General features: G+C 35.1%; 1 protein-coding gene across 4 annotated transcripts in view; it reads right to left on the bottom strand.

The window, feature by feature from the left end:
- Nucleotides 1-25293, bottom strand: part of SEMA3A (semaphorin 3A) — a 236266-nt gene that overhangs the window by 164288 nt on the left and 46685 nt on the right. For all 4 annotated transcript variants that reach the window (XM_023753776.1, XM_023753777.1, XM_023753775.1 and 1 more), the window contains 3 exons: nucleotides 17815-17972; nucleotides 14985-15047; nucleotides 3440-3559 (listed from right to left, as the gene is read on the bottom strand). In XM_023753776.1, coding sequence (XP_023609544.1) covers nucleotides 3440-3559; nucleotides 14985-15047; nucleotides 17815-17972 — 341 coding nt within the window. The remainder of the gene's footprint in view (nucleotides 1-3439; nucleotides 3560-14984; nucleotides 15048-17814; nucleotides 17973-25293) is intronic.

The raw sequence follows: 25293 nt of genomic DNA, 5'->3' as shown, positions 1-25293 counted from the left end.
TGTAAGACAATGAGTTATTTTAAAGGAAGAACACTGCAAAGAAAAAATGAAAGTAAAGTGTCCATAAAATCCATGCTAAAAGCAAAAAACAAAAATGTCATTATTTTGTATGATAAAATTATTTGTAATATGTAAGGGCTGGACAGAGCATAAATGAAACTATTTACTTATTTTCTGTAGTGTAGGGCAGGTAACAGCAAAGTATACATATTACTTCTAAACTAGACTCTAGGACAAAGATGTGTCATGTTTTTATCTGAAAAACCATCCTTGTAAATAAAGTTACTAAATGCAACCATCATGAAAGTTTATGAACTCTAATCTGAAAATTCTGCTCTTGGTCTGACTGCTATTTTGTTCCTTTCTCTTCCAATCTTTCCATTACCCTCATTCTTTTCCTAACCGTATGAAGCATGCATTGTCTCTGTTATCAAACTCCCCAAATAGCATAACTGTGTAAATCCAAGGGCAGTGTTCTCAGTATCAGTATAGATCAATTTAAAACAGATTCTCTCTTAAGGAAGCTTAAGCACTGAAAATTAAATTTCATGTCATCTAGTCAAACTATCTTGATAATTTCTTTTCCAGAATTTCCTAGATAGACTGTCTAGACGGCTCCAAATCCCCTAGGTAATTGCATAATCATCTTTTCACTGACTTCCTAAACAGTCCGGAACAGTATTTCTCAATATACAGTTGCCATAGAAATGAAGCTCAGTGGAGCTTCTCAGAGAAGACCTCTCTTAAAGGTTCTGAGCCTCAGAATTTCAGAAAAATCCTTGCACCCCAATATTCCACATCAAAGGAGATTTAATGGGATCTTTATTTATTGTTTTCAGTCAAAGAAATGGCCTCATTTGCCTGAGTAAATGGCCTGTCTCCAAAACCTGTACCTTTCTATTCCCCCTCTACCCGTAAGTCAGCAATGAATAATTAATTGATGAGTTGAGAAGGAATATGCTGTGAACTCTACTAAATAGCAACTTCAAACATAAAACAAAATGTACATTTTTTTTGGAAAATGATAAAAATAGGGGAACAATATGTAGTATTTTAATTTAAGGTCATCAATGTCATCTAAGCTTCAAATTTAAAAATGTAGAAAAATGAGACAAGTGCAGAATCACCTGGCAACAATGAGAGCTCAGTGCCGTGTTTTGCATCCTCTGATGAAGTGAAGTACATTTAAGAGGCAAAGTGACACTTAAATACGAACATGAAAGAGAGCAATGGCTTTCAGCCCTGAGATGCAAATATATATTTTCAAAATGGTAACTGATATTTTCAGCACCTACTACCTATTAAACTCTCATAAAAACTCTATCACTTTCTAGGTTAGAAACAGAGACAGAAAAAATAAGTAGCATGCTCTATTTCAAGCATCTAGTATTGAATTGAGATTGGACAAAAGTCCTGCAGTCTGAGGTCAGAGGGCATGCTTTGAACAATGATGGGATTAGAACTCCTTGAGTTTCTATAGCAAAAATGTCAATGGGTTGCTAGGAGGGTTGGAAGGCAGTTGGAGGTTAAGTAGTCAAACTCTCACTTAAAATATATGAATACTGAGGGTCGAAGAGGATTTGTTTAGTTTTGTTTTACACATTGTGAGACAGAGTCTCAGAGAGGTTAAGTAATTTTCCAATGTTCCACAGCTAGGACGTTGTAGAACAAGATCAAAGCCAGATGTGACACCATCTAACCTGTGATTGAAGCACAGCTCTCCTGACTCCATTGCTCTGACAGCACCATGCCTGGCATACAGATGCACAAAGAAAATATAATATTAGGGAATACTCTAGAGCTATCTCCAGAGTATAAAAGAGTGGAGCAATCACTCAAGTCGGTTTTCTAGGGCCCCTGATGATAGGAAATGGCTAAGCAGGCAAAGAAGGAGAGTGTACCAAGTCTCCAGTACTATGTGCAGGAAATGATTCTTGATTTCACCAATATGAAACAAGCAATTTAAGTAAAACTGCCTTTCCTTAAAGTTAACTTTTTACTTAACACTCTTGGGTATGTCCTGGCCAGTATGGCTCAGTGGTTGAGCACTGATCTATGAACCAGGAGGTCACAGTTCAATTCCCAGTCAGGGCATATGGTTGCTGACTCAATTCCCAGTGGGGAGCATGAAGGAGGCAGCCGGTCAATGATTCTCTCTCATCATTGATGTTTCTATCTCTCTCTCTTCTCCCTTCTTCTCTGAGATCAATAAAAATATATTTAAAAAAACCTCTTAGGTATGTTGCAAGTACAGTATACATGCCTGTGAGAAGAGGAGGAAGGATGTGGTGGGGAAATAGAGGGGCAATTGCCTAAACTGGTTTTAGCTGCAGAAAGTGTTTAATCTTCTCAGGCTCAACAGGAAAGTAATAATAATTATAATTGTACGTAGTCTAGAAACCACATAGTCTCTAAGGTGTCTTATTAAAACACACACACACACACACACACACACACACGTTACAACACTGTTTTGATCTCTAAGTCTTTGGGTTGAAAGAACACATTTGTATCACTTTAGGACATCTTAAAAAAATTTTGGAGATCCTGGAGTTTAAGTTATAAAGAAGTGGCTAACATGTAAATTATATTTTATCTTTAGGGTTCCAGAAATATCCTGGGAACAAATCCTTTATTTGTTAAGTATTTCTGAATGCCAATTTGGAAGAAAACTCTTGTCACAAATGATTTTCTCACTGCATAAATGCGTTTATTCTTAGGATTTTGAGCCAGAAGTTATAAAGGGGCTTATAATTGAAGGATATTGGTAAGCCCAATTCATGAAACTACTTTCAATAGTAGTAACTTTTCCTTTAAATATTCCCCTAATTTTAATTTTTACTTAAATTTACCTCATTTTAATCTCCTCACCAAATTTTCTCACTAAAACATCTTTTAGGAATCATAAACATATTAAAGATTTTTTCCATATCACCAATATAATAGCCAACAATATAAAAATATCACTTAGCTGAGCTAGAACACGTAAGAAAATAATTGAGGTCAAACATGAGAGCAGATCATTGTGCACAAGTACGGCATTCTTTTATAATCCCTGGGCAGAAGAAAATAACCGGGGTGGCAGACACTTCTGACTGAGGATGGAAATGGAGGGGAAAGCTGGCAATAAAAAAATGAAGGAGAAAACAGTGTGCACTCAGCCGGCTGACATCTGCCACACATGCAAAATGGATTTGACTCTGTCATCCAGGGCGAAAGCAAGTGCTTTCTTCCTTCCTTCCTCCTGTTCCATCGTTAGCCTTGAGTGATGGTCTCATTGTTTTTGCATTCACAGATTAAAATGAATAACAGCATCTGCATTTGAAGTAGGTCTCACTGAATATGAACCAGAAGTTAAATGAGCTGAAGAAACCAGTAATGAAGCATTTGAATAGGAAGGGGTCATGGACAAACACTAATTTTTAAAAGCCAGCTTTACCTCAGGATGATGTCCAATTTCAATGTAGGTGCAAATCGGATGAAAAGCCCCCGTTCCACAGGCGTACAAGTGAGTCTGATTGTAAGCTTTAAGCACCTTGATGAAATTCGCACATTCTTTCTGTAAGACAAAAGGAAAAGCAGTGAGTTCTAGCAGGCAGCATGCCTGAGATAGCCTCTAAGGTGCTGAGTATGATTGAACAGTTTTTTGTGTCCTTTTCACGGCATTAGTAGGGTTTATTATACTATTGTTTGCTCATATTTTTATATGAACTGAAAACATTGAAGTTCTTAGTCTTGTGGGGGTAGGGGGTGTCGCTAAATAAAATGTTTTCTTGTACTAACTCTTTTAATAAAAACATTTGTAATTTATTTATTCAAAAGTAGAATAAATGTAGTTAACCAGTCTGCAATCAAAGGTACATTTTCTAGAAATGAAGCAAACGAAATGATTTGATTAATCAATAAATTAGGTAAATAATACAAAGGTGATTTTTTTGCAAAAAATCAGCTTTGAATTTAATTTTAGAAAAGGAAAACAAAAGTAAAGATAATATGCACTTCTTTTAAACGTGAAGTTTAATATCAATAGTAACCCATCATGATGGGCAGTCGGCTTTGAACTTCAGAATGCTGCTTGCTAATGAGCTCTATAGACCCTAAGAAGTTAGAACCACTTTCTCCTGCAAATGTCACTTCAGCCTCAAAGACAATTTGGGCATATTTAAGGTGAGATAAAGATGCTAGAGTTTGGAGTATCTATAGGCTAACGGGTGTTTTGTAGAGCAGGTATAATTACAAAGTACTTTCAGATAGTTCATGGAATCCTGAACCCATACATGCAACTCCCTGCCTAATGAGTCATGGATTTCCCTGGGGGGCGGAGCGGGGAGGGGACAATTAGTGATGAGTAAATTCTAGTCATGTTTTATCATTATTTATAGAAGTTTAGACATTCCTGGAAAGTTATTTTTTGAATAAGATATCAGATAAGAAATAAAATGGATAAAACTATTTAGATTCTTTCTATATATTGTATTCTATCTGTAAATCCTATGGAAGAAAATACTTTTCTATGAGCAAACAGGAATATTAGCCTTTTGTCCCTGTTGAGGAAAGATTTGAGGGAAATCGCGGATATTCATAATATAAGTTGAATAATTTCATTGTCCCAACAGTTCAGAGAAAGAAAGACTCAATTTTAACAAAATATTTTAAATAGATGAACTATATCAATACTGTAAAAAGAAAACTCAAACTCAAAAATAGCTTAAAAATGTTATGGTCTACTATCAAGTCACAAATCCTAGAAATGGAAAATTTTAGAAAAATATGAGTTCATCATAGAATATATAACATCCATTTAAAAATATACAAATGCGTATGTGTTAAAACAGCACTAAAAAGTACTCTGTTATTGATCATACACTTTCTTAATTAGTTTTGCGTTTTTGCCTATAAAGATTTGGAATTAAGACCCAAATATGTAACTAAAGTGCAGGCGAAGCGCAAAAGCAGACTATAGTACAAACAAGTTGGGAAGCATTATAGAGACTGGGTTGGTCCTAGCACTGGAACACTCCAAAAGTCACTCTCTGTGACATGAGGCTTACAAAGTGAGAGCTCAGAATGCACTGGGCCTTGTGTAGTCAGTGGGAATTTATAACTGAGGTGTTACAATAACTTAAGTACATTTCCACACGACATCTGTATTCTGCGCTTGCAGCTAATGATTTGGTCTTAACTCTATTGTCTCCATAAAAGAAACAGGAACAGACAACCAAATGAACAGAATAATTGATATTTAAATTCAAATAATTGCTTCCCATCAGCACAGATTTTTCTAGGATGAAACCTAAGGATGTCTTATAAATATATTGTCCTAAAACTGAATTAGAGCTATCTAAAGTAAAATATGTAACTTTCAAGTTAGGACTCCTCATGCTTTCTTAACATAGGCTGAGTAGTTTAGGAGAGTAACTACAATAAACATCGAATTTCTCCCACTGTTTTTGCTACTTCGATCCTGAATTTTACTTTTGTCTGGTCATACATGAAAACATAAAATTAAGCTCTGAAACCAACGGATTTTTCAAGTTGCTATGAAGAAACATTTCCTAGCATAAAGGGTACATGGATCTCAGCCATGTTTCACTTTGAACATAGTACATCTTAGGCAAAGCTGTGAAGCAGATATAACAACTTCCAAGACTCTTAGCAACAAACTCCCTGTTCTGTAACAGTTCTCATCTCTCCCCAAGAGAATAGGGCATGAAAGCTTGGGCAGGGAACAAGGTTGTGGAGAGGGAAATAGCTGATAAACTCATTTACAAATGAAGCGTTCATGAGTCTTACCCAAAGGATTTTTCAGTATTTTAAAGAAAATGCAGTCATTTGCGAAGAACTCATTTTCAGGAAAATGCTTTATTGTATCCCTTTCTTGGAAACATGTATGTGGCCACACACTCTGCTTTTACATAAAGAGATAGCCATCCCTGATTGTGGCTCAGTATTCAAGATTATAAATGACCAGCTCCATCACCGTATGTTGAAACCAAAAAAATTGGCTGTGTATATATTGGTAAGAAAACGAATATTCTAATAAATAATAGTGGTAGTCCCAGATGGATGTCTTGCTCATTTTAGAAAAGAACAGGATTTCAGTTTCTCTGCCATGTCTTTAAAGTTTCATGCAATTCCGAATACAAAACCAAGTTCTCTAATCCCATTAGTAGTACCTAAGTGCATCTGAGAAATAGAATAGACTCATTCTTCACAATAAAAAATAAAAGGGAGGAAATTCCGTCCAAGCACAGATATTTGTGAACACACATGGTCCATGTCACCTCTGTAACCGTTATGAATTCTAAAATCATAGAATTTGTTGGTTCTTATCTCTTATAGATTATGTAACTGATTAGCAAAAAGTAATGATTGAAGAACTCTTAGGGTTCTTAAAAAGGATGGAATAGAGCTACACTGAATATAATAATTTCAATTTGTTCCCTATTAACTGTCAAAGAAGAACTTCTATAATGTGACAACTATTCCTCTACAGAGCAGCTGAAGAAAAAAAAAATCAATGGCAGAACCAGGGCTGTGAAATCTGGCACATGTTTCACACCATTCTCACCAGGGAGTATGCTGATAAGGAGTCTATCTGTGCTAGAAAGCAACTAGACCCACCCTACTGGCCTTAGGCCTGGAAGGATCCCTTTCATTTCCCCACTGAACTCTCCCAGTTGGCAGCAGGTTGTATTGTTGCCATGCCCAGGGGCTAGTTCAATATTATTTTGAAGTGAAGGTTGAGGCAAATAAAATGGAGAGAAATTTCCTGGGTTTCCAGTGTGCGAAGACTGAACTGAAACAAAGAAAATTAATTAAATACTTTCAAAGTTGGCCAAAAATAGCTTCAAGGGAACTCATCAACAATAATGGAGTGGAAACAATGAATTAAAAGAACTGGACAGAAAAAGAACAGGCTCCCAAAACTTGATAGAAACATTGTTGGTCAGGATTTGTTCTTTAAACAGAAAACCTACATAAAAGAGTGTCGATCCTGTCATTCATTTGCCTTCTTTCCCTAGCTTCTTGCTGCCAAGGTTGTGGAGTGTTCCACAACAGGATATTCACTTTCTTTGGAAGCAGCCTGGACATTCCATTATAAAGAAGGAAGCGTGGCAGAAAAAGGAAACACACTTCACACATTTCTGCTCTAGGGAGACAGAAGAAGCGTGTTTCTGACCTTTCCTTGAACCATGACGATTCTTAAAACTCAGAATGTAATGTACTTTTTGGCATTAGACTACTGCACTGCTTTGCTCAGCACTGGCGGATTTACAACGTAATAAAGGGAATGTAATCAGTTCAAAATGAATTCATTTTCAAACCTTGCTCCTTTTTGGAATTTAAGTTGATACACACAGACAAGTTTAGCAACAACTTGGCTTTTTGAGAGTCAGGCAACCATACTGACCTCTTATTTTACTGAAATGTACTCCAGACCCTCAGCATTATAAATTGTTAACTTAGCCTAGAAGTAAAAGTAAAGGCAGTCATAAACCAGTAAACCCCAGGGCCACACCTGAAGAGTAATGATTCATCATCCTCAGTGACAAACCATTTGCACTTATTTTTTTTTAGGATTTCCAGTCCTTTCGGATCAAATGTGTAATTTCAGAGGAATTACACATAGAGATATTAGCCTGGAAAAATTAGAAAGAAAATGTCTACTCCCAGAAAATGATATAGGAGCCAAATGCACAGTGATTCAAAAACAAACATTACAAATATGTAGCACTGATTAGACTCTGTTACACAGTCTTTCCCGCACAGTTACAAAAATAAAGTCCATCCATCTGTCAAAACAACTGCTCCATGCATGAAAATTAAAGAGAATTGAGGTGTTTTTAACTAACTTCCGATAATTATACTTTTCACAAAAGAATATAATTTACCTCCAATTCCAATTACCTCCTTGCATGTTCTTAAATTATGGATGGAACAGTGAAATTTAGCTATAAATAAGAGAAAAAAAGGAGAGAAGACTGTGAAGATGAACAATCTCTATTCAAATATATTCAGTTCATGATTAAATCTAACAACTTGTTCTGGTACAAATATAAATTAGCCCAAAATGAAGGGGTATAGTACAGCATTGCCTCAGGTCAATGAACAGTCATTTAAAAAGAAAAAAAAAGTCTACATCCCATCTGCAGTTTATGTAGAAACATTTTAATGCTTAATCTTGCAGCTGGGAAAGCCTTTCCCTATCATGATGGGTGGATTCATTTCTGCATGAAAATCCATTAACAGGCTTAATTCCTGAAGTTAATCTGTTGACTTTCTTTTTCGTTAGTCCATTTATTTAGCAAGCTAGCTGAATACTAGAATCTTCATACCAAAGTAGTAATCCGTGAGACTGTTCCTGTCACTCACTTCATCCCTCTCTCTATTTAGGCTGCTCCATACTTATATCTAAAAATAAGGTTTCATATCTTTTCTTTTTAACACTGTGCTGACATCAGGTCATCCATAATCATGTCTTCCTAATACCTTGACATTCACTGAAGGATGTTAGAAATCTCTTCTTTAAAGGGACATATCTATTAAAACTAAGATTCAACTATCTTCTAATCACAATATTAGCCACCTAATGTTGAATTTGTAACTTGAGTTTTAAACAACTGTCTTATGAAATGGTGTGTAGGCTGTTTTGTCTTTCTTGGGAGATATTTTTACCTTCACTATTAAGAAGGATGGCATAATAAAATCAACTGACCTTTCCACCTTAATGTTTTGTTTTAATGTGAGAGAATTTTTTCTTTAATTCTGATTTAACTAGGACAACAAAATTGGCATTATTTCATGGCTAGTTATTTAAATATATGTCTATTCATATTATTGAACCATATCATCTTTAAACTGATATTAATTGAAAAATAAATTTAAAGTGGTTTGAATGACGTGATAAACTAGGTAAAGACTCGTGCACTAAGCTACCAAATAATTTTACTGAAATGCTCATTTCAGTTAAGTATCCCATTTGACTGGTTTTATACCTCCAGACTGACTGTTTTGGAGTTTTAGAAATACTGCTTAAGATTTTATAAATATTTTCTTTTCAAATTACTTGAAACGTTCAAAATTGGTCAAAATGATTATACACATAGTCACTATAGACCATGATACTAACACAAGTTGCCCAAAGTATTTCTCTTCTATTTAATAATTTTGAATAATTTCACTTTGAAATTCCATATGGATCAGAGAAGTTGGTAATTTCTCCTTTTTGACTTATATTTTCTTTTATATTGTGCTATAAATATAATTATCACATTTGCACCATTCACTGGCTTTGATTGTGGGTGGTCCCTAATATGCACCTCCATAACCTTCATCTCATATTTCCAAAGTTCACGTTAAATCTATGATATGATGCTTAGTGTATCCTCAGAAACAAGTAAAATTTCATTCAGGAAGATTATCAAGTGAATAAAGAAGCAAAATACCAATGACAACTATTAGAAACTACTCTTTCCAGCAACTTGGAACAACCTGCTAACTATGTAGTGAGAAGACATTTGCCAAAATCCTGTTCCCAGAGGAATTGTTCAAATCATTCTAATGAAATTTACAGAGTATAAAATTCTTACTGTACTCTAAAAATGAGTATGTAAACTGATGTGTGGGTGAAATATGGTGCCCATTTAAATCTGAATATTCGTCGATCAATGACAAACATTTAAATTTCATTTCAGCCATTTAAGGATATAATTGAAATTTCTAATAAAGAGGAACACAATTCAAAATCTCCAGGCCCTCTGGAAATTTTTATATAATGTTTCTATTACAAGTGTTAGATTTACTTTGTTAATATATACTTAAAATGCATTTAAATTTTAATCTTGAGTCTCTTAGAGTTCCAAAAATGTGCATATATATACATATATATGTATATATATATATATATGACATAATTCATGACAATTCAGTCACAATGATTACCATCATATTTTTTATTAGCAAAACATATGAATTAAAAATAAGAATAAAACCTAGTTTCTAAGGTAATTTTAATGGTAAAGCTTCATTTCTCATATATGTCTCTTACCTAAGATATAAAACTAGTTCATCCAATTGCTTTGAAATATGTATTTCATATCCAAATATGAGCTACATACATATGCTAATAAAAGCAATTAATTAAGAACAACACCAAGTATATTTAACAAGTTTTCAATAAGTGTTAGCTATTATTACTACTACCACTTTTGAATGTCAAATTAAAACTATAATCCTATTTAATTTACCTGAAATTTACCCCCAAGCAGCAATATACTCACATCTTGGTGCACATGAAAATCTGTGCTTATTTCTCTGATATTTAATAAATAAGGTATTCACTGGCCTTCATTAAAAAAAAATTATCTCTACCTGTGAAGTGTCATCAAATTTCATCATGGGAATCATGTTTAAGAATGAATAAACTGCCCTAACTAGTTTGGCTCAGTGGATAGAGCCTGGGGAAGCCAGGGTCCCAGGTTCGATTCCGGTCAAGGGCATGTACCTTGGTTGCAGTCACATCTCCAGTAGGGAGTGTGCAGGAGGCAGCTAATAGATGTTTCTCTCTCATCGATGTTTCTAACTATCTACCTCTCTCCCTTCCTCTCTGTAAAAAACACAACAATATATATTTAAAAAATGAATAAACTGACTATAGTCTTTCATTTGTGAGATCATCTTGATTGTCCACAAAAAAACGGTCAAGAACTGTGAAGGGTCTGTGATTTTTGTCTTACTTGTAAAATAAGTTACCCTGGCACAGTTTCATGGATGCTGGCAGAAGATATATGTCTCCTGGGTCAGAGATAAAAGACTTTATTGCAGTAATAGCAGTACTCAGAGTATCAGCATTTCTTATGCCAGTTCCTCAAGCTCCAATTCCCTCTGGGCAGTGAGAAAAGAGCCAGGTGACACTGGCATTTATTGTATTACAGGGGGAAAACCCTAGGTGGAGGGAATCTGAATATTTCATAATAGTAAAGTATACTGGAACTTGAGGGAGGCATTATGTTCATTTTACTGGACAGTAAGCAAACCTGTTTTTTGTGCCAATGGAGTCCCTATCTCTACTTCTTAAAGCTGTTTGCAAACCAGCCTTTTGCTTCACAGAGAGGCAGTGCCTTCCAAATCTCTTCACTACAAATATCCCTAAATATAGTCTACAAAATAGGCAGTTAGTACTTTTTTCTCATCAGGTGTGCAGAAGTGTGAGAGACCCATGAAAATTTTTCTCCCAATAATTATACATAGGATTTAGAGATTTAATGAAATGTTATGATTGACTTTTGTAGAATGAGGAGGTTATTCTAACTATCCATTTCTATAATTCCTTGAAGTTTCTAAAATAAATTAAAAATATTAAACTTGTTGTCAATTTTGACCTTTGGAAAAGTAAATGAAATTCAAGGACTAACATGCATTTTGGGCTGCACTGCAACTTAAGATGCTTGGGTAGCATCATCCTCTCAATTGCATTCATGTGGCAGAAATTAGTGTTGCTAAGGTCCTGCAATTTGAGCCAGAATAATTTGACAAAACGTTATCATCTATGATAGCATCAAAAGTGAATAATAACAACTAAGGACAAAATTATAAAAATAAATCCCTCAAGAATTTCAAAAATGTACCAGAATTCAGGTGCATGAAATATTACACTTTGAAATGTATCCAACAATAGGAATGTTATGAGAATCTGATTTTTTTTTGTTCATCTCAGATGGTTGATATTTTGATTTCCAATGATATTCAAAATATTTCTAACAGTCATACGGTTGCCATTTGGTTTTATGGCAACAGTGCAAAAAGAGATGATTTAATAGGATAAACAAAGAAGAGTCAGAGAGCAAGTGATTCGAAACAGATTCTTTTACCAGTTTAGCATGTATTCAGTTTTCACTTGCAAAACAGGGTCAAGGAAGTTAATCCCCCAATAGAAATGTTATTGTGAATAACAAAGTGGATTTTAAGCATCAGGGCTATATAAAAAATGAAAGTAAAGTGGATAATAGCAGTCAGAATGGACATATGCGGATTGCATTTATTTCCTTTTTTAGGGTCTCTGTTCAATAATATAATATATTATATAACTTTTTTTTCAAATTACAACTCTCAAGTAACAACAATGGAAAAGTTCATGAGCAGTTCACTCCTGTAATATAAAAAAACCACAACAAAGGTTTAGAACCTACAACACCAAGAAAAGAAGGCATATCCTACAACACCAAGAAAAGAAGGCATATTGGTATATATCCTGTATATTCACTTCTACAAGAGGAAAAAAATCAGCAGCCTCAGACACATGTATGCGTGCTCGAGAGAGAGAGAGAGAGAGAGAGAGAGAGAGAGAGACAGACAGACACAGAGCAGGAATATAAGTAACTGTGTCTTAGGCTGCAGATTCCCTCTTTACCACAAAGTCCATCTTTGTGGAATAGCTGCTCAAATTCCAGTTGCTGACTTAACATATGTGTTTGATGCAAAACTGAGCCATGAGAAATGATGGTTTGTATCTTCCCAGATGCCTGGGAGAACGGAGAAAGGGTTCAGTTTTCTGTATGATATTACACTCAGCGACACAATCTTCACCCACGCTCAAGGTACATAACATTAGCCAGTGTCTTTGCCCCGCTTTTTTTTTGCTGTTTTTTCCTATTGAATCCCTGCATCTGAATCTAATACTGAGAGGAGAGCACTTCCCCCAGGACTGTTTGTTTAAAGGAGCCTTCTTTCCGGAGGGCTTTCTGAGAGAACACTGAAGCCCAAAGAGAAAGGGTAAACTCAGGTTCCAGAAACCAAAGAGAGCGCTCAGGGAGGTCATTAGTTTACTTTTCTATAAATGCTCAGCTCAGTTCCTATTTTGGTTACAATTCTATCTTGGAGTCCCCATGGCTGCAAAAACCACTCAAGCCTCATTCTTGTGGTTTTCAGCATCACAAGAGCTCTTTGAAAGGAATCACTGTCCATAAGTCACAGCTGACGATTATTTCCTCAAGAGTGCAGAATTTCCATCAAACTGTCCATGTATCACTTCAAAAATCAGGTGTTGAATGAAAATTATAAAAAAACTCTTTACCTTTCATCTTTATTCCCAAGTGATAATTTCAGAAATTATTGGTAAAAATAAGTATGCTATTTATTTAGAAATGTTTATCAAGGAAGAAATGTTACAAATCCCAGGGAGTCAACTAATTGCTATTCTAAAATTACATTAGAAAGAAATGAAAAAAAAATTGGTCTGTATCTAAATAATGCAAAAATAATCAATCAATGCCATATATCTGATTTAAATGAAATAGAGATATAAATTGAAGTGCATAAATGAGGTTATTTAAAAAGTAAAATAAACTTTAATAAAATAAATTATAAGTGCATAAAATATATTTTGAATAATAGGTCAGTAAAAAGTAATAGTAAAGAAATGGGTTACTAGAAAAATAGTATAAAATACATTTTACTGTGTAAATATATTTTTGTGTTTGGTGTTTAGAACAAAAGGAAAAATGCATTTTTTTCTTAAACTAAAATATCTAAGAACTATTAGGTTTTCCTTTTATTAGATAAGTGTTATAAAAGATAACTTAAAATCCACAACATTTAAATTGATTTAATGCATAACATAAAGGAATAACAAAGACAAAGATTCTATCACATTACATTAATTAGTTGATTTTGCAAAGATTGGTTTGGTTAATATTGCCATAACATTGAACTTTTAAAAGTTTACATCTCTCAATAGACACATAACTACCTATCTTTACCATAACATATGAAACATGATTTATAAGTTTTTAGAATCTTGATTACAAGGTACTATAAAATGATGTCTTAGTTCCTTTTAATTTAGTTTTATGAAACCCATAAGCATTTTCAGTAAGCCAGGAAAATATAATAAACTTACCCTTCTTAGAGAGGAAACCTCTGCGGTCATGATCAGGGCTACCCATACACTACTTGGAGGATCATGACTATATTGCAGCTGCTGAATTAACTGCATCTGGGCTCACACCAGAATCTCTTATTATACAGTATGGATAGCAGAGTTGCGGGGGGAGGGGCAGGACCAAACTAATTTCACTTAGATATTGTCTAAGCAACATATACAAATAATAACAACAATAATAGTTAATATTTGTATTGTGCATTATAGTCTATGTCATAATTTTACTTGTGATTGTTTGAGTTCTAAAGGAATTCTGTGAGCTAGATATCATGATAACACCAGAGTAGATAAGGTATTTTTTTCAAATCCCTATTGTTTATCTGTGTGTTAATAGGCAAATTAAAATGCATATATGCCACAGGACTCCAAAATCTTTATCAGAGGCACAGAAATTTTGATCTTTGCTTCTAGGATAATATTCAAAATGCTCCAAAACATTTGAATAGAAAAAAAAAATTAAGATACTTGCTCAAGTACAATGAATAATTGGGAATATCAACATATAAGAAAAAAAAAGGAAGCAAGGAAGGAGGGAAGGAATGTTTAAAGGAAGGAAGAAAAAGAAGAAGGAAGGACAATGGGGAAAGTAAAAAATAAAAAAAAGAAGGAAGGGAAAAAGAAAGGAATAAAAAGAAGACAAGAGGGGTAGTTTAATTATGATGACTCAGAGGCAAAAATATTTCATATAATTCAAAAGGAATTCAAGAAAAATTAACATATTAAAGCCAATCTGTACAAAGAATTGTCTTAATAAATACATGTGCTACAAAACTGCATTTTGTTATCTTTTGCATATGTATAAGTAATCAAAGGGAACATAGTTTTGCTTTATTTAGGCTTGTTGGTATTTTACTTACTTTATATAACACTGTCAATACTTTACATAATAATATAAATATACAAAATTAACTAATATTTTGTTTCTAAAGAGTATTTAAATCCACAAATAAAGAATGGTGTTAAGATAACACAGTAAGAATGATTATCAAGTGATAAATTACAATATGCAATTACTAAAATTATTTAATAGATGGATACTCACCAGAATATCTTTTCCAGCCCACTTGCACTCATCCCTTCTGGTGTAAGATACGGGCCACACAATCTAAGGGCAGAGAAGAAACATTATTTTATGCCAATTAAGTTCTATTAAGACTAGATCCGGCATTATAGTCTGTCAGACCAAGTTGGGGCAACTGAGATAAAGAGAGTTCCATAAAGCATTTTGTGGCAGGAACCTTTCAGTTTAGACTATGCAGTGGCTTCAGTTCATTGGTATTAGCTTAAATCACTCATGATTCATGTACCCAGGTGGCTTTGCTGTATATGAGAGCTGAGCAACACAGACATTCATGTAGTCAGTACAGGCATGCCTTGTTTTCTTGTGCTTTGCTTTATCATGCTTCACATATGTTGTGTTTTTTTACAAATTAAAGATAAGACCCTCCACCATCAAAAAGATTTTGGCCCATTTTATTGGGACACCTCTTTTATTGCAGAAGCCTCGAGCCAAACCTGCCGTATCTCCCAGGTATGCCTGTAGAGCTAATCAATGTGTAGTGGAAAGAACTCCAAGGCAGGCTGGGGAGAGATAGATCATCTTGAGAGGAGGTGAGAATCTAGTGAAGAGATTGATTGCTCTGGATCCATTTCCCTAATCCAAATCTCAGCATGACATGCTAGAACAAATAGCTGATAGGATTAGAAAAACCTATCTTAGAAAGGTATATTTTTTAATAGCTAAGAGTAGCTTTATTTTACTTTCAGGAGATAAAGGGGGATATGAAGCTAGATAGCTCTAAAAATAGTCACTCTTTTTACTGTAAGCAAAACAGACTAAGAAATAATTGTTTGTGTTTTCATGCCTAATATTTGGTCTTCATCCTTTCTAAAGTTCCTATATTTCATGAATACTGTGACAGTGGTAGATAACCAAGGTGTTCCTGGCGGCTTAGAGGACTGTAGATACCTTTCCCCTCAATCACATTAAAGCATTTACCCTCATCTAAATTCTAATATAATCTTTTAGTTTCCCTTAGCAAATCCAATGACACCTATCTGTATTGGGGCACAACAATTTAATTTTTGATATTTTAATAATAGGAGATTATATCAGTTCAAATATTGGGTGTTTATAATGTTTTATCATTTTATAAAATTCATATATAAATATAAATATGTGAGTGAATATATATCTAGACAATATGAGTACATATTACTGTACCGGCATTATAGTCTGTCAGACCAAGTTGGGGCAACTGAGATAAAGGGGGTTCCATGAAGCATTATGTGGCAGGAACCTTTCAGTTTAGACTATGAATATATATATTCATAGTCTAATATATATTAGAATATATATTTAATGTATTTACTTTTTTTCTGAGTAGTCTTAACTTGGTTTATATATTCAGTTAGTTTTAAAATTGAAAAGAACTGAATTATCTTAGAAGATAGCCTATTATTTTATAGATGAGAAAAATAGTAGAGCCATATGCCCAGGATATATCTTGGTGTCTCTTCTAACAATGAGACTTGTAATAAATAGGGGTGGGCAAAGGTAGGTTTACAGTTGTGATTACACTAAACACAGTTCATTCTTATATTATTATTTATTAATTATTGTATTATTTTTCATATGAACAACTGTAAACCTACAGTTGCCAACCCTGCTATAATGAAATAATGAATTAAAGTTAGGTGACTTGCACAGTGTCATAATGTTATATCTCCTATTCTTGAGTTTAAAATTATTATTCTAGTAATAGAAAACATAATTCTAATTTTAAAACATCCCACTTCAAACATATTATTTAACTTTAATTATGTCACACTGCCTATAAAAGTAAATACAATTTACTTAAGGATTTACATCTGTTTGAATATATTTATCTATTAAGCTCTTTTGACCCTATTTTTAATGTTCTTCAACAACTTATTTCCTAAGCATATACTATTGTCATAAAGTCTATAGGGAATAATATAGTGTCATAATTCTTGAGGAAATTATAAGATGATGTTAGAGATAAGATGTATAAACATAAAGGTCAAAGAATTAAGACCAGAAATACTGAGTGAGGGAAAATGTTTGACATAGGATATAGCATTTAGACCCAGTAGCACAATTTCCACAAAATTTTCAGTCAATGTTTATTTTTAAAACTGTATAACCTATTAATTAAATAAGCTGGAAACACTAGAAAGGATTAGGATAAAACTGATAAATAGATAGTGCCTAAGTGACCCCATATGCAAAAGTCTGACACCGAAAATTGATCTTCCAGATGAGGATTTAGCAAACATTTTATTTAAAAGGCCAGATAATAAATATTTTAGGCTTTGTTAGCCAGATGATCTCTATCACAATTACTCAAATCTGCCACTGTAGAATAAAAACAGACATAGACAATATGTAAATGAATGAGTGTCTGTTTTCCAATAAATTTTATTTACAAGCACAGTTGACACACGAGATTAAGCATGTGTACAGTGATTGATGAACTATGTATTTGCTGGCAATATAGAAATGTAGACATTTATATTTATATACACATAGCATATACATATATACATATATACATGAATTAAATTATAACATATTTCTATAATGGTTCAGGTATTTATTTTATTTTATGCAGGAAAATGATATAAATATATCATTTAAAAACCAACAACTATAGTTTCTTTCTTGAAGATTTTTATGGTTTACTGCAGCCATTGATTTGTGATGGTTAAATCAATGTATTATTTTTGTTTGCATCTGAAAAGATAAAGTATTAATTCAAACAAATTTTCAGTTGTCACACTGTTATATAGCTAGAGAATCCTTGAGATGTTTTAAAAGTACCACAGTGCATATATTAGAATAAAGATACCTTTTGAAAATCCTTGATATTAACCAGGTTGAATGAAAATATGTGATCCTTTGCTCCAACATACAGCCTGCTCCGTTCCTCATCCAAAAGGAAGGTATGGTAACTGGAGCTGTTGGCCAAGCCGTTGAAAGTGATCACATTGTTGGATTCCAGCATTTCTGCAAGGTAACAAAGCAAGACATTGGGTGTTAATCTGAGGTCCTATGTGAGCATAGACTTAACACATGGTGATCTGGCTACTGCCTGCTATAGTTACCAGTCAATGATTTCTCTCCATTGAACTATATAGAAGCCATTTCTCTTTAAGAAATAATATTCAGAAACCTTTATTTTTTTTTTCATTTCATTGAGATGGGAATTATACTCATTAGTTTGCTGAAGGAAGGGAGAGATATAGCTTGTGCACACACTGGTTTGATGGAATCTCTTTGCACTTAGCAATGGATTAGAATGGTTGGTATTCTATATAAAACATGTTTAATTTTACAAAGATTGTTGTAAGTGGCTTCATTTGCTCCAAATCATTATCTAGAAGAATAAGCATTAGGGCCATCAAAGCAACGGTAGTCTGGGGAAACACTATTTAACCTCCTAGGCTGTTTGAGGCCTCATTTTATTGCAGAATTTGAAACTTTTTGCCTTGGATAGACTCCCTGATCAGGGTACAAGGTGCCCACAATTTAGCTGGGGACAAGTAAAGATCAATTCTGAGCTAAGGCTACCGTCCATGTTTCTATATCCCACATAATACACAGTGCCCTGGCCCAAATTGTGAGGAAGAGGCGATACATTTTCCCTTAAATATGCATGTAAAACCTCAAGAGTAGGCCCATCTGTGATATTAACCTTTTATCCACTTTGTATAATATTAAAAAGTATGTGTTCACAATCTAATCTGAGGATTCAGATTTGTTTTATTTATTTAGTGGAGTCATTCAACTACTAATTCAACAAATACATATTCAGTCCTTATTATGTAAACACATAGGCATTGGCTAAGAAGTATGTGGAGTATAAAGATTAATAGAACCTTTATGGAAAGTTACACAAATGGCATCAGAGAAGCAAAAAATGAAAAGAACAACAATAAAGATAATAATAAGAACTGAAGAAGCTAACAGGGGATGGGGGAATTAATGTCACAAGAAGTAAATAATCCTTGGAGAAAGGGTGTGGCAATTAAACCTGGCCTGGGACTTACAACAGCAGAAAGAGGTGTAGTACAGCATTCCATGCAGTGGACATGAATAAAGACCAGGTGGTAGAAGTAAGGAAAATATAAGAGAAAGAAGTTTTAAATATCTACTATATGCCAAAATCTGCTGAATGGTTTATAAGTACTAGTAGATTCACTTAAGCCTCCTGGCAACGCTATGAGATGAAAATTTTCATCCCCATTTTATCTCATGAGGAAGTAGACTAAAACAAACAAACAAACAAACAAACAAACAAACAAACAAACCTAAGAATATCCTAGGTCATAGAGCTGGCTTGATGTAGACTCAAGATATCCACCTCAATCTGATGCCAGAGGCCAGGCCCTTTATATCTTGCTCCATATTACTTCTAGAATTTTTGAGAATTCTAAGAACTGATTGTTGAGCAGAAATGTAAGAAATGTAATAATACATTTTGGGGACTACAAATAACTGACTGTTGGGAAGTTTGGTTCCCTCTCATTGGCACAAAACTTGTCTTAGTTAATAGGCTTGTCAATATGTGTATTATTCTATTTGCTATGCATTTGGTCTTTTTATAACTCTGTAATTTTATCTGCAACTATTGCTTTCACCACTAGAAGTATTTTGACAAAATGCATATCTTCCAAGACAGATTTCCCTTCAAAGGCCGAAAAAAGACTTACGAGAAACCTCTATTTAGATATTGTACAAAAATCTCAGAGTCTGCATGACTTAAACAGAACTCACTTCCTTTTCTTTTCTACATTACTGACATCCTCACCGTTCTGTATATTTTCAAATTGGTTGCAAATATCACTCATCCAAAAAATCATGCAAACCATAGCCTCTTCATCATCCACAGATCCAATCCAGTTATGTTTAACACTACAAGTTTTGTTTAACACTATAATAAGTTCTGTATCGCTTCAGTTTTATTTAACACTATAACAACTTCTCCTACAGTTTCTTTTGCTTATATACTCACTGCCACTGTCTAGTTCGAATTGTCATGATTTCTTCCCTTAATTGTTATAATTATATTCCTTCTAAACTTCCTCTTTGGGTTTACATCAATAAATGATATTTTGCACTGCCAACAAAAGAATGCTTCTACAAAACCAAATATGACTTTTTTTTTAGGTAAATTTGAGAGAGAAAGCTTCCATTGAATCCCATAGAAAAAAATAAAGAAAAACAGGCAAGAAAATATTCATACTAAATGAAAGGAGGAAATAATAACAATGAAATATCAAGCCACAAATTTTTAAGAGAATATATCCAATACAGTGAAGCCTAAAACATTTTAATATAGAATGTTGAAATCTGGCACCCATCCATATATCCCAGGTAGGATAGAATTAGTAATAATGGGGCTACAAATTATACAACTTATATTTACAAATGTTTTATTATAAAAACAAACTCTAGGAGTCCAAATGACTATAAAACTGTTGTAAAATATCTATAAAAATTGAAAGTATAGCTAAAGTACAAAGTCAGCATGATCATGATCATGATTATCATCACAACTAACATGTGCACGCCAGGCACTGTTTTAATGAGACACACACACACACGTGAAATTAATTGTGTGTGCATTATCCTTTTCTTTTATAAAAGGAAACTACTGTATAAAGTACAGTGAAGGCAGGAGTGAAAGGTATGAACATGAGACTACTCCACAGACTGTTTTTGATGGGAATTAAAAAGAAACACACCAATTACCAAAATATGAAAAATGAAGAATATCTCTCCCCAGAAAAAAAAATATCCAACATTTTGGATCTTCTTTCAAGTCAAAACAACTATTGTAAACTCTTCCAGCTCACTCCCTCATTGTCAGAATAGGAGATAAAAGGTTTACCAAAATGCAATTAAAGAGCACAGAAAAAAAGAAGAATTGACTTAGCAAAGAGAGTAAATTCTGGTTGTCAAAGTTCCAAACTAATAAGAAAATCAATTATTTTTGAAAGAAAAAAATTGATTAATGAGAAGATAACAGAAATGAAAGACAGGAAATAAAACCTGAAAACAGACATGTCTACAACCTAAAATGTCATCATCTTCCGGGAAAATCTAATTTTACAGAAGGATCAATTGTGGAACTTATTAATAAAGAAAGAATATATTTGGACTCCTTAATAAAAACAAATCAATAGTACTTGCTTTCCAGTACTATAGCAATAACTACTAAAAACTATAGCTTAAAGCAATAGTTTAACTGGTCCCCTATCTTCAATTTCTCTCAACTTTAATATAATATTTAAGGCATCCTATATAATAAAGAGGTAATATGCAAATTGACCATCACACCCTCAAGATGGCTGCCTACAACCAGGCCAGCAGGGGGGTTAGAGAGGGACGACCAAACGACTGAACAAGCAGGCTGCGAGGGGTGACAGGCCAGCAGCTGGGTTAGTGAGGAACGACCAAACGCAGGCTGTGTGGGGTGACCAGGCTGGCAGGGGGGCCATGAGGGACGAACAGGCCGGGGGGGGCAGTTGGGGGCAACCTGGCTGGCAGCGGGGGGCACTTAGGGGTGACCAGGCCGGAAAAGGAAGCAGTTAGGGGCTACCAGACAGGCAGGCGGGTGAGCGATTAGGAGCCAGCAGTCCAGGATTGTGAGAGGGATGTCCCGGATTGGAAAGTGTGAAGGCTGGGCTGAGGGGGGACACCCCCCCCCCCGTGCACAAATTTTGTGCACTGGGCCTCTAGTCATCATATAAATTGTTGTGAGTATATTTCAAAAATATAATAGTTTTATTTTTTTAAAAATACACTTTCAACGGCCACCATTACCTTAGCCCTATCTCCCTAATAAAAGTTGCAGTCCCTGAACTTCCTTTGGTCGCATATATTATTTCTGTTTCCAGAAGTCCCACAATTCTACCAGAAATGGCCAGTTTCCTCTTTTCTAAACCTGGCCGGTCCCCTCTTGCTTCTAATTTATTTTCCCTGTTAATTGTGCTTCCAGGTACAGTTAGAAGCCACCTCTCTCATGAAAGCCTTGAGAATTAGCAGGTACTGCTCCATCCTCTGATGCCCCACCTGCTTTGATCATGACACACTAATGCATTAATTGCATGCCACTCATCTGCATGGGCATTAGGGTACATGCTTTAGTTCTCCATATAACGTTAGCACAGTGCCACAGGATATAATTATATGTGGAGGAAATGGCTAACTAGATAATTAATTATTGAATTTGAGAGCTAGAAGAATCTGATTACTGCCATTTACAAAAAAAGTGTAAGTGACTTTTATCCTTAGCAATTGCACAGGTCAGATTTAAATTCAGTTCTCCTAGCTCTCAGTTCAATGTGCTTTCTAAATAAATTTCTAGGAAAATGTGGCTTTAATTTTTCTCTATATTTTGTTTTGCATGATTCTTGATATTGGTCAGTTTTTAGTACAAGTATATGCTGAAAAAATAAAAGTTGCAAACAATTTAGAAAATAACTAATGCACAATGTTAATTTTTATTTCTTGGAAGAATAACAATGAGTTTATATGTCATTGTTACATAAAGTAAATAAATGTTGTAAGGTGGACAACAATGATTAATACAAACATGAATTGTAATTAATCATTTATGTGCAAGATGATTAGTCAGTAAAACTTTAGAATTAAAGTGTAGATCCTTTTCTTACAGTTCACATTGATTTAATTTAGTGCTTTGAGAGATGGGATAGTAATCTAGAGATTGAAATTTTGTTTTTGATTCTGACTTATGTCTTAATTACTTATAAGGCTCCTTTACAGTCAGGGTTCTGTTATCAGTCAGCTCACCAGCAAGTGTTCATTAAATGCCTCTTAGTGGTAAGCATTGTGTTAGCATTAGCAAAGTGGGGGGGGCGGGGGAAGAGGGGGAGTTTCTCTGATTAATACAATTGAAAGTGAGCTCTTTTCCAGATAATCTTGGTCAATTATATACATACTGGAGGCCCAGTGCATGAAATCCATGCACTTGGGGAGTCCCTCAGCCTGGCCTGTGCCCTTTTACAGTCTGGGAGCCCTTAGGGGATGTCTGACTGACGGTTTAGGCCCGCTCCCTGTGGAGAGAGGGCCTAAGCCATCTGTCAGACATCCTTAGCGCTGCCACAGAGGTGGGAGAGGTTCCTGCCACTGCCACTGTGTTCACGAGCCATAAGCCCAGCTTAAGGCTTCTGGCTGAGTGGCGCTCCCCTTATGGGAGTGCACTGACCACCAGGGAGCAGCTCCTGCATTGAGCATCTGCCCCTGGTGGTCAGTGCGCGTCATAGTGACTGGTCGTTCTGCCATTTGGTCGATTTGCATATTAGCCTTTTATTATGTAGGGTACCACACCATAAGGTTCAGTCTGCTCTTTAACCCTTTTTGGTCCAACATGGAGGCTGACTCGACAGACCAGGCGCTAGGAGCAGGTCCAACGTCGAGGCTGAGACACCGCAAAATGGCTCAACATTCAATCCTGTCAATTAATTTGGACCAGACTGTTTGAATTCCAAAAATAAAATTGGACCGCAAAGGGTTAAATTACTATCACATTCCACATGGCTATAAAAAAGCAAATGTTTTCTTATACTCAAATATATGCTTCATTTTTCAAGTAACAAAACTATGGAAAATATTCACAGACAGAGAATTGAATAGTTATAAACCACTTAGTCACCCACTATCCTGTTGCATATGCCCGGTATAAGAATTTTTAAAAACTGCCTAAGAATGATTTCTTTGAATTGTTCTAATGCTGAGCTAATAAGCTTTTATTGAATAAAGAAATTAAGTATTTCATCAATATTTTTCCATCATAGGACACATTTATGTGAGTAACATACTGGAGAACATATTTATTTCAGTGTTCATGGAGACAGGAATCTGTTCAACCCTTGGAATTGGAATGTAGAGAGAAGGACACAAGGAAGCCCAGATGATCATCTAGACATTCTCAAGGATCGTTCAAATACCCAAGTCAGGGGAGCATCTTTATCTGGCTTGGGGTAAGAATTATCTAAACCCTAGATTTGCTAACAGAAGGTGTTTACTACATGTGTATAAAGTAAATGAATACATGGATTTCTTATTAGGTGGGTAAAATGTGTATGTTTATGAGTTTGTAATAGTGCATGTGGATTAGATAACCCATAATTTGCCCTGACTACTTCTAATCTCTTCATTCACTAACTACATAGTGTCTGGGTGCCACAAACAAATGTATTTTATGTTTGTTAGTTTAGAAAGTTAAAGTTGTTGCCAGACAGGTTGTTTTAATGTTTCTTTGCGGGGAGGGAGAAGGAAGAGAGGGCATTCATATAGCATGGCTAGACATATTGTACTCCTTAAACTAAAATAGATACATTTTGATTATTAAGGCTTCTGGTTTACCCATAAAAGGATTTCACTGGAATCAGATTTCTCTGGAGAGAGGTGGGAGGGCAATGGGAGAGAAGAGTGTTGAAAACCAATGAACTAAAAAAATTTCTACATAAAATCATACAATGTGTTCTGGATATATTCTGATCTTAGTGACAATAATATCCTATTTATGATGAACACTAAATATTTCCCCTAATAACATGCTTAACTTTGGAGTCCACATATTAAGTAATGGGAATCAGATGAACTAATGAAACTAGTTCATAAAAATTCATTGACATTTCTTTTAATCTTTTTGACACACACACAAGGAAAATGGGGGAAATGAAATTACTACATAAATAATTTGGGCCAAATTTGAATTGTTCTAATGCTGAGTAAATGAGCTTTTATTGAAGAAAGAAATTGAGTAGTTTAGTATTTTTCCATTATAGGACAAATTTATGTGAGAGTAAATGTGGTAGGAAGCTAGATAGACATGAGCAGAACAGGACGATGGCCAGGCACAGAAGGTCACCAGGGGTGGAACCCTGCTGGCTTAGCAAAGTTCAAAACTGGGAAAACAAGATCCTTGCCCCCAGGGTAACTTTCCCTTCCCTAGAATATGGTTGTGTGTGTGGTTTAGACCCCCTGACCTTTCCTCCCCTGGCATGTCCCTCGTCATGCAGTAGACCCCCTTGGAGGAGGAGCAAGGGGCCAAAGAGCGGTCTCATGGAACTCCCATTCAGGCCCTTATATAACCACTAGAGGCCCGATGCGCGAAATTCATGCAAGAGTAGGCTTTCCTTCCCCCGGCTGCCTGCACCAGCTTCCCTCTGGCACCCGGGACCCGGGCTTTTCTCCTCCGGCCGCCAGCAGGCTCCTGGGACCGGGCTGGCTTCCCTCCTCTGGGCCACCTGCAGGCACCCAGGACCCAGGCTAGCTTCCCCTCAGCCCCGGCTTC

Source organism: Myotis lucifugus, unplaced genomic scaffold (genome assembly GCF_000147115.1).
Source record: "Myotis lucifugus unplaced genomic scaffold, Myoluc2.0 scaffold_51, whole genome shotgun sequence".
Lineage (NCBI taxonomy): Eukaryota > Metazoa > Chordata > Mammalia > Chiroptera > Vespertilionidae > Myotis > Myotis lucifugus.
This window is presented reverse-complemented; position numbering and strand designations above follow the sequence as displayed.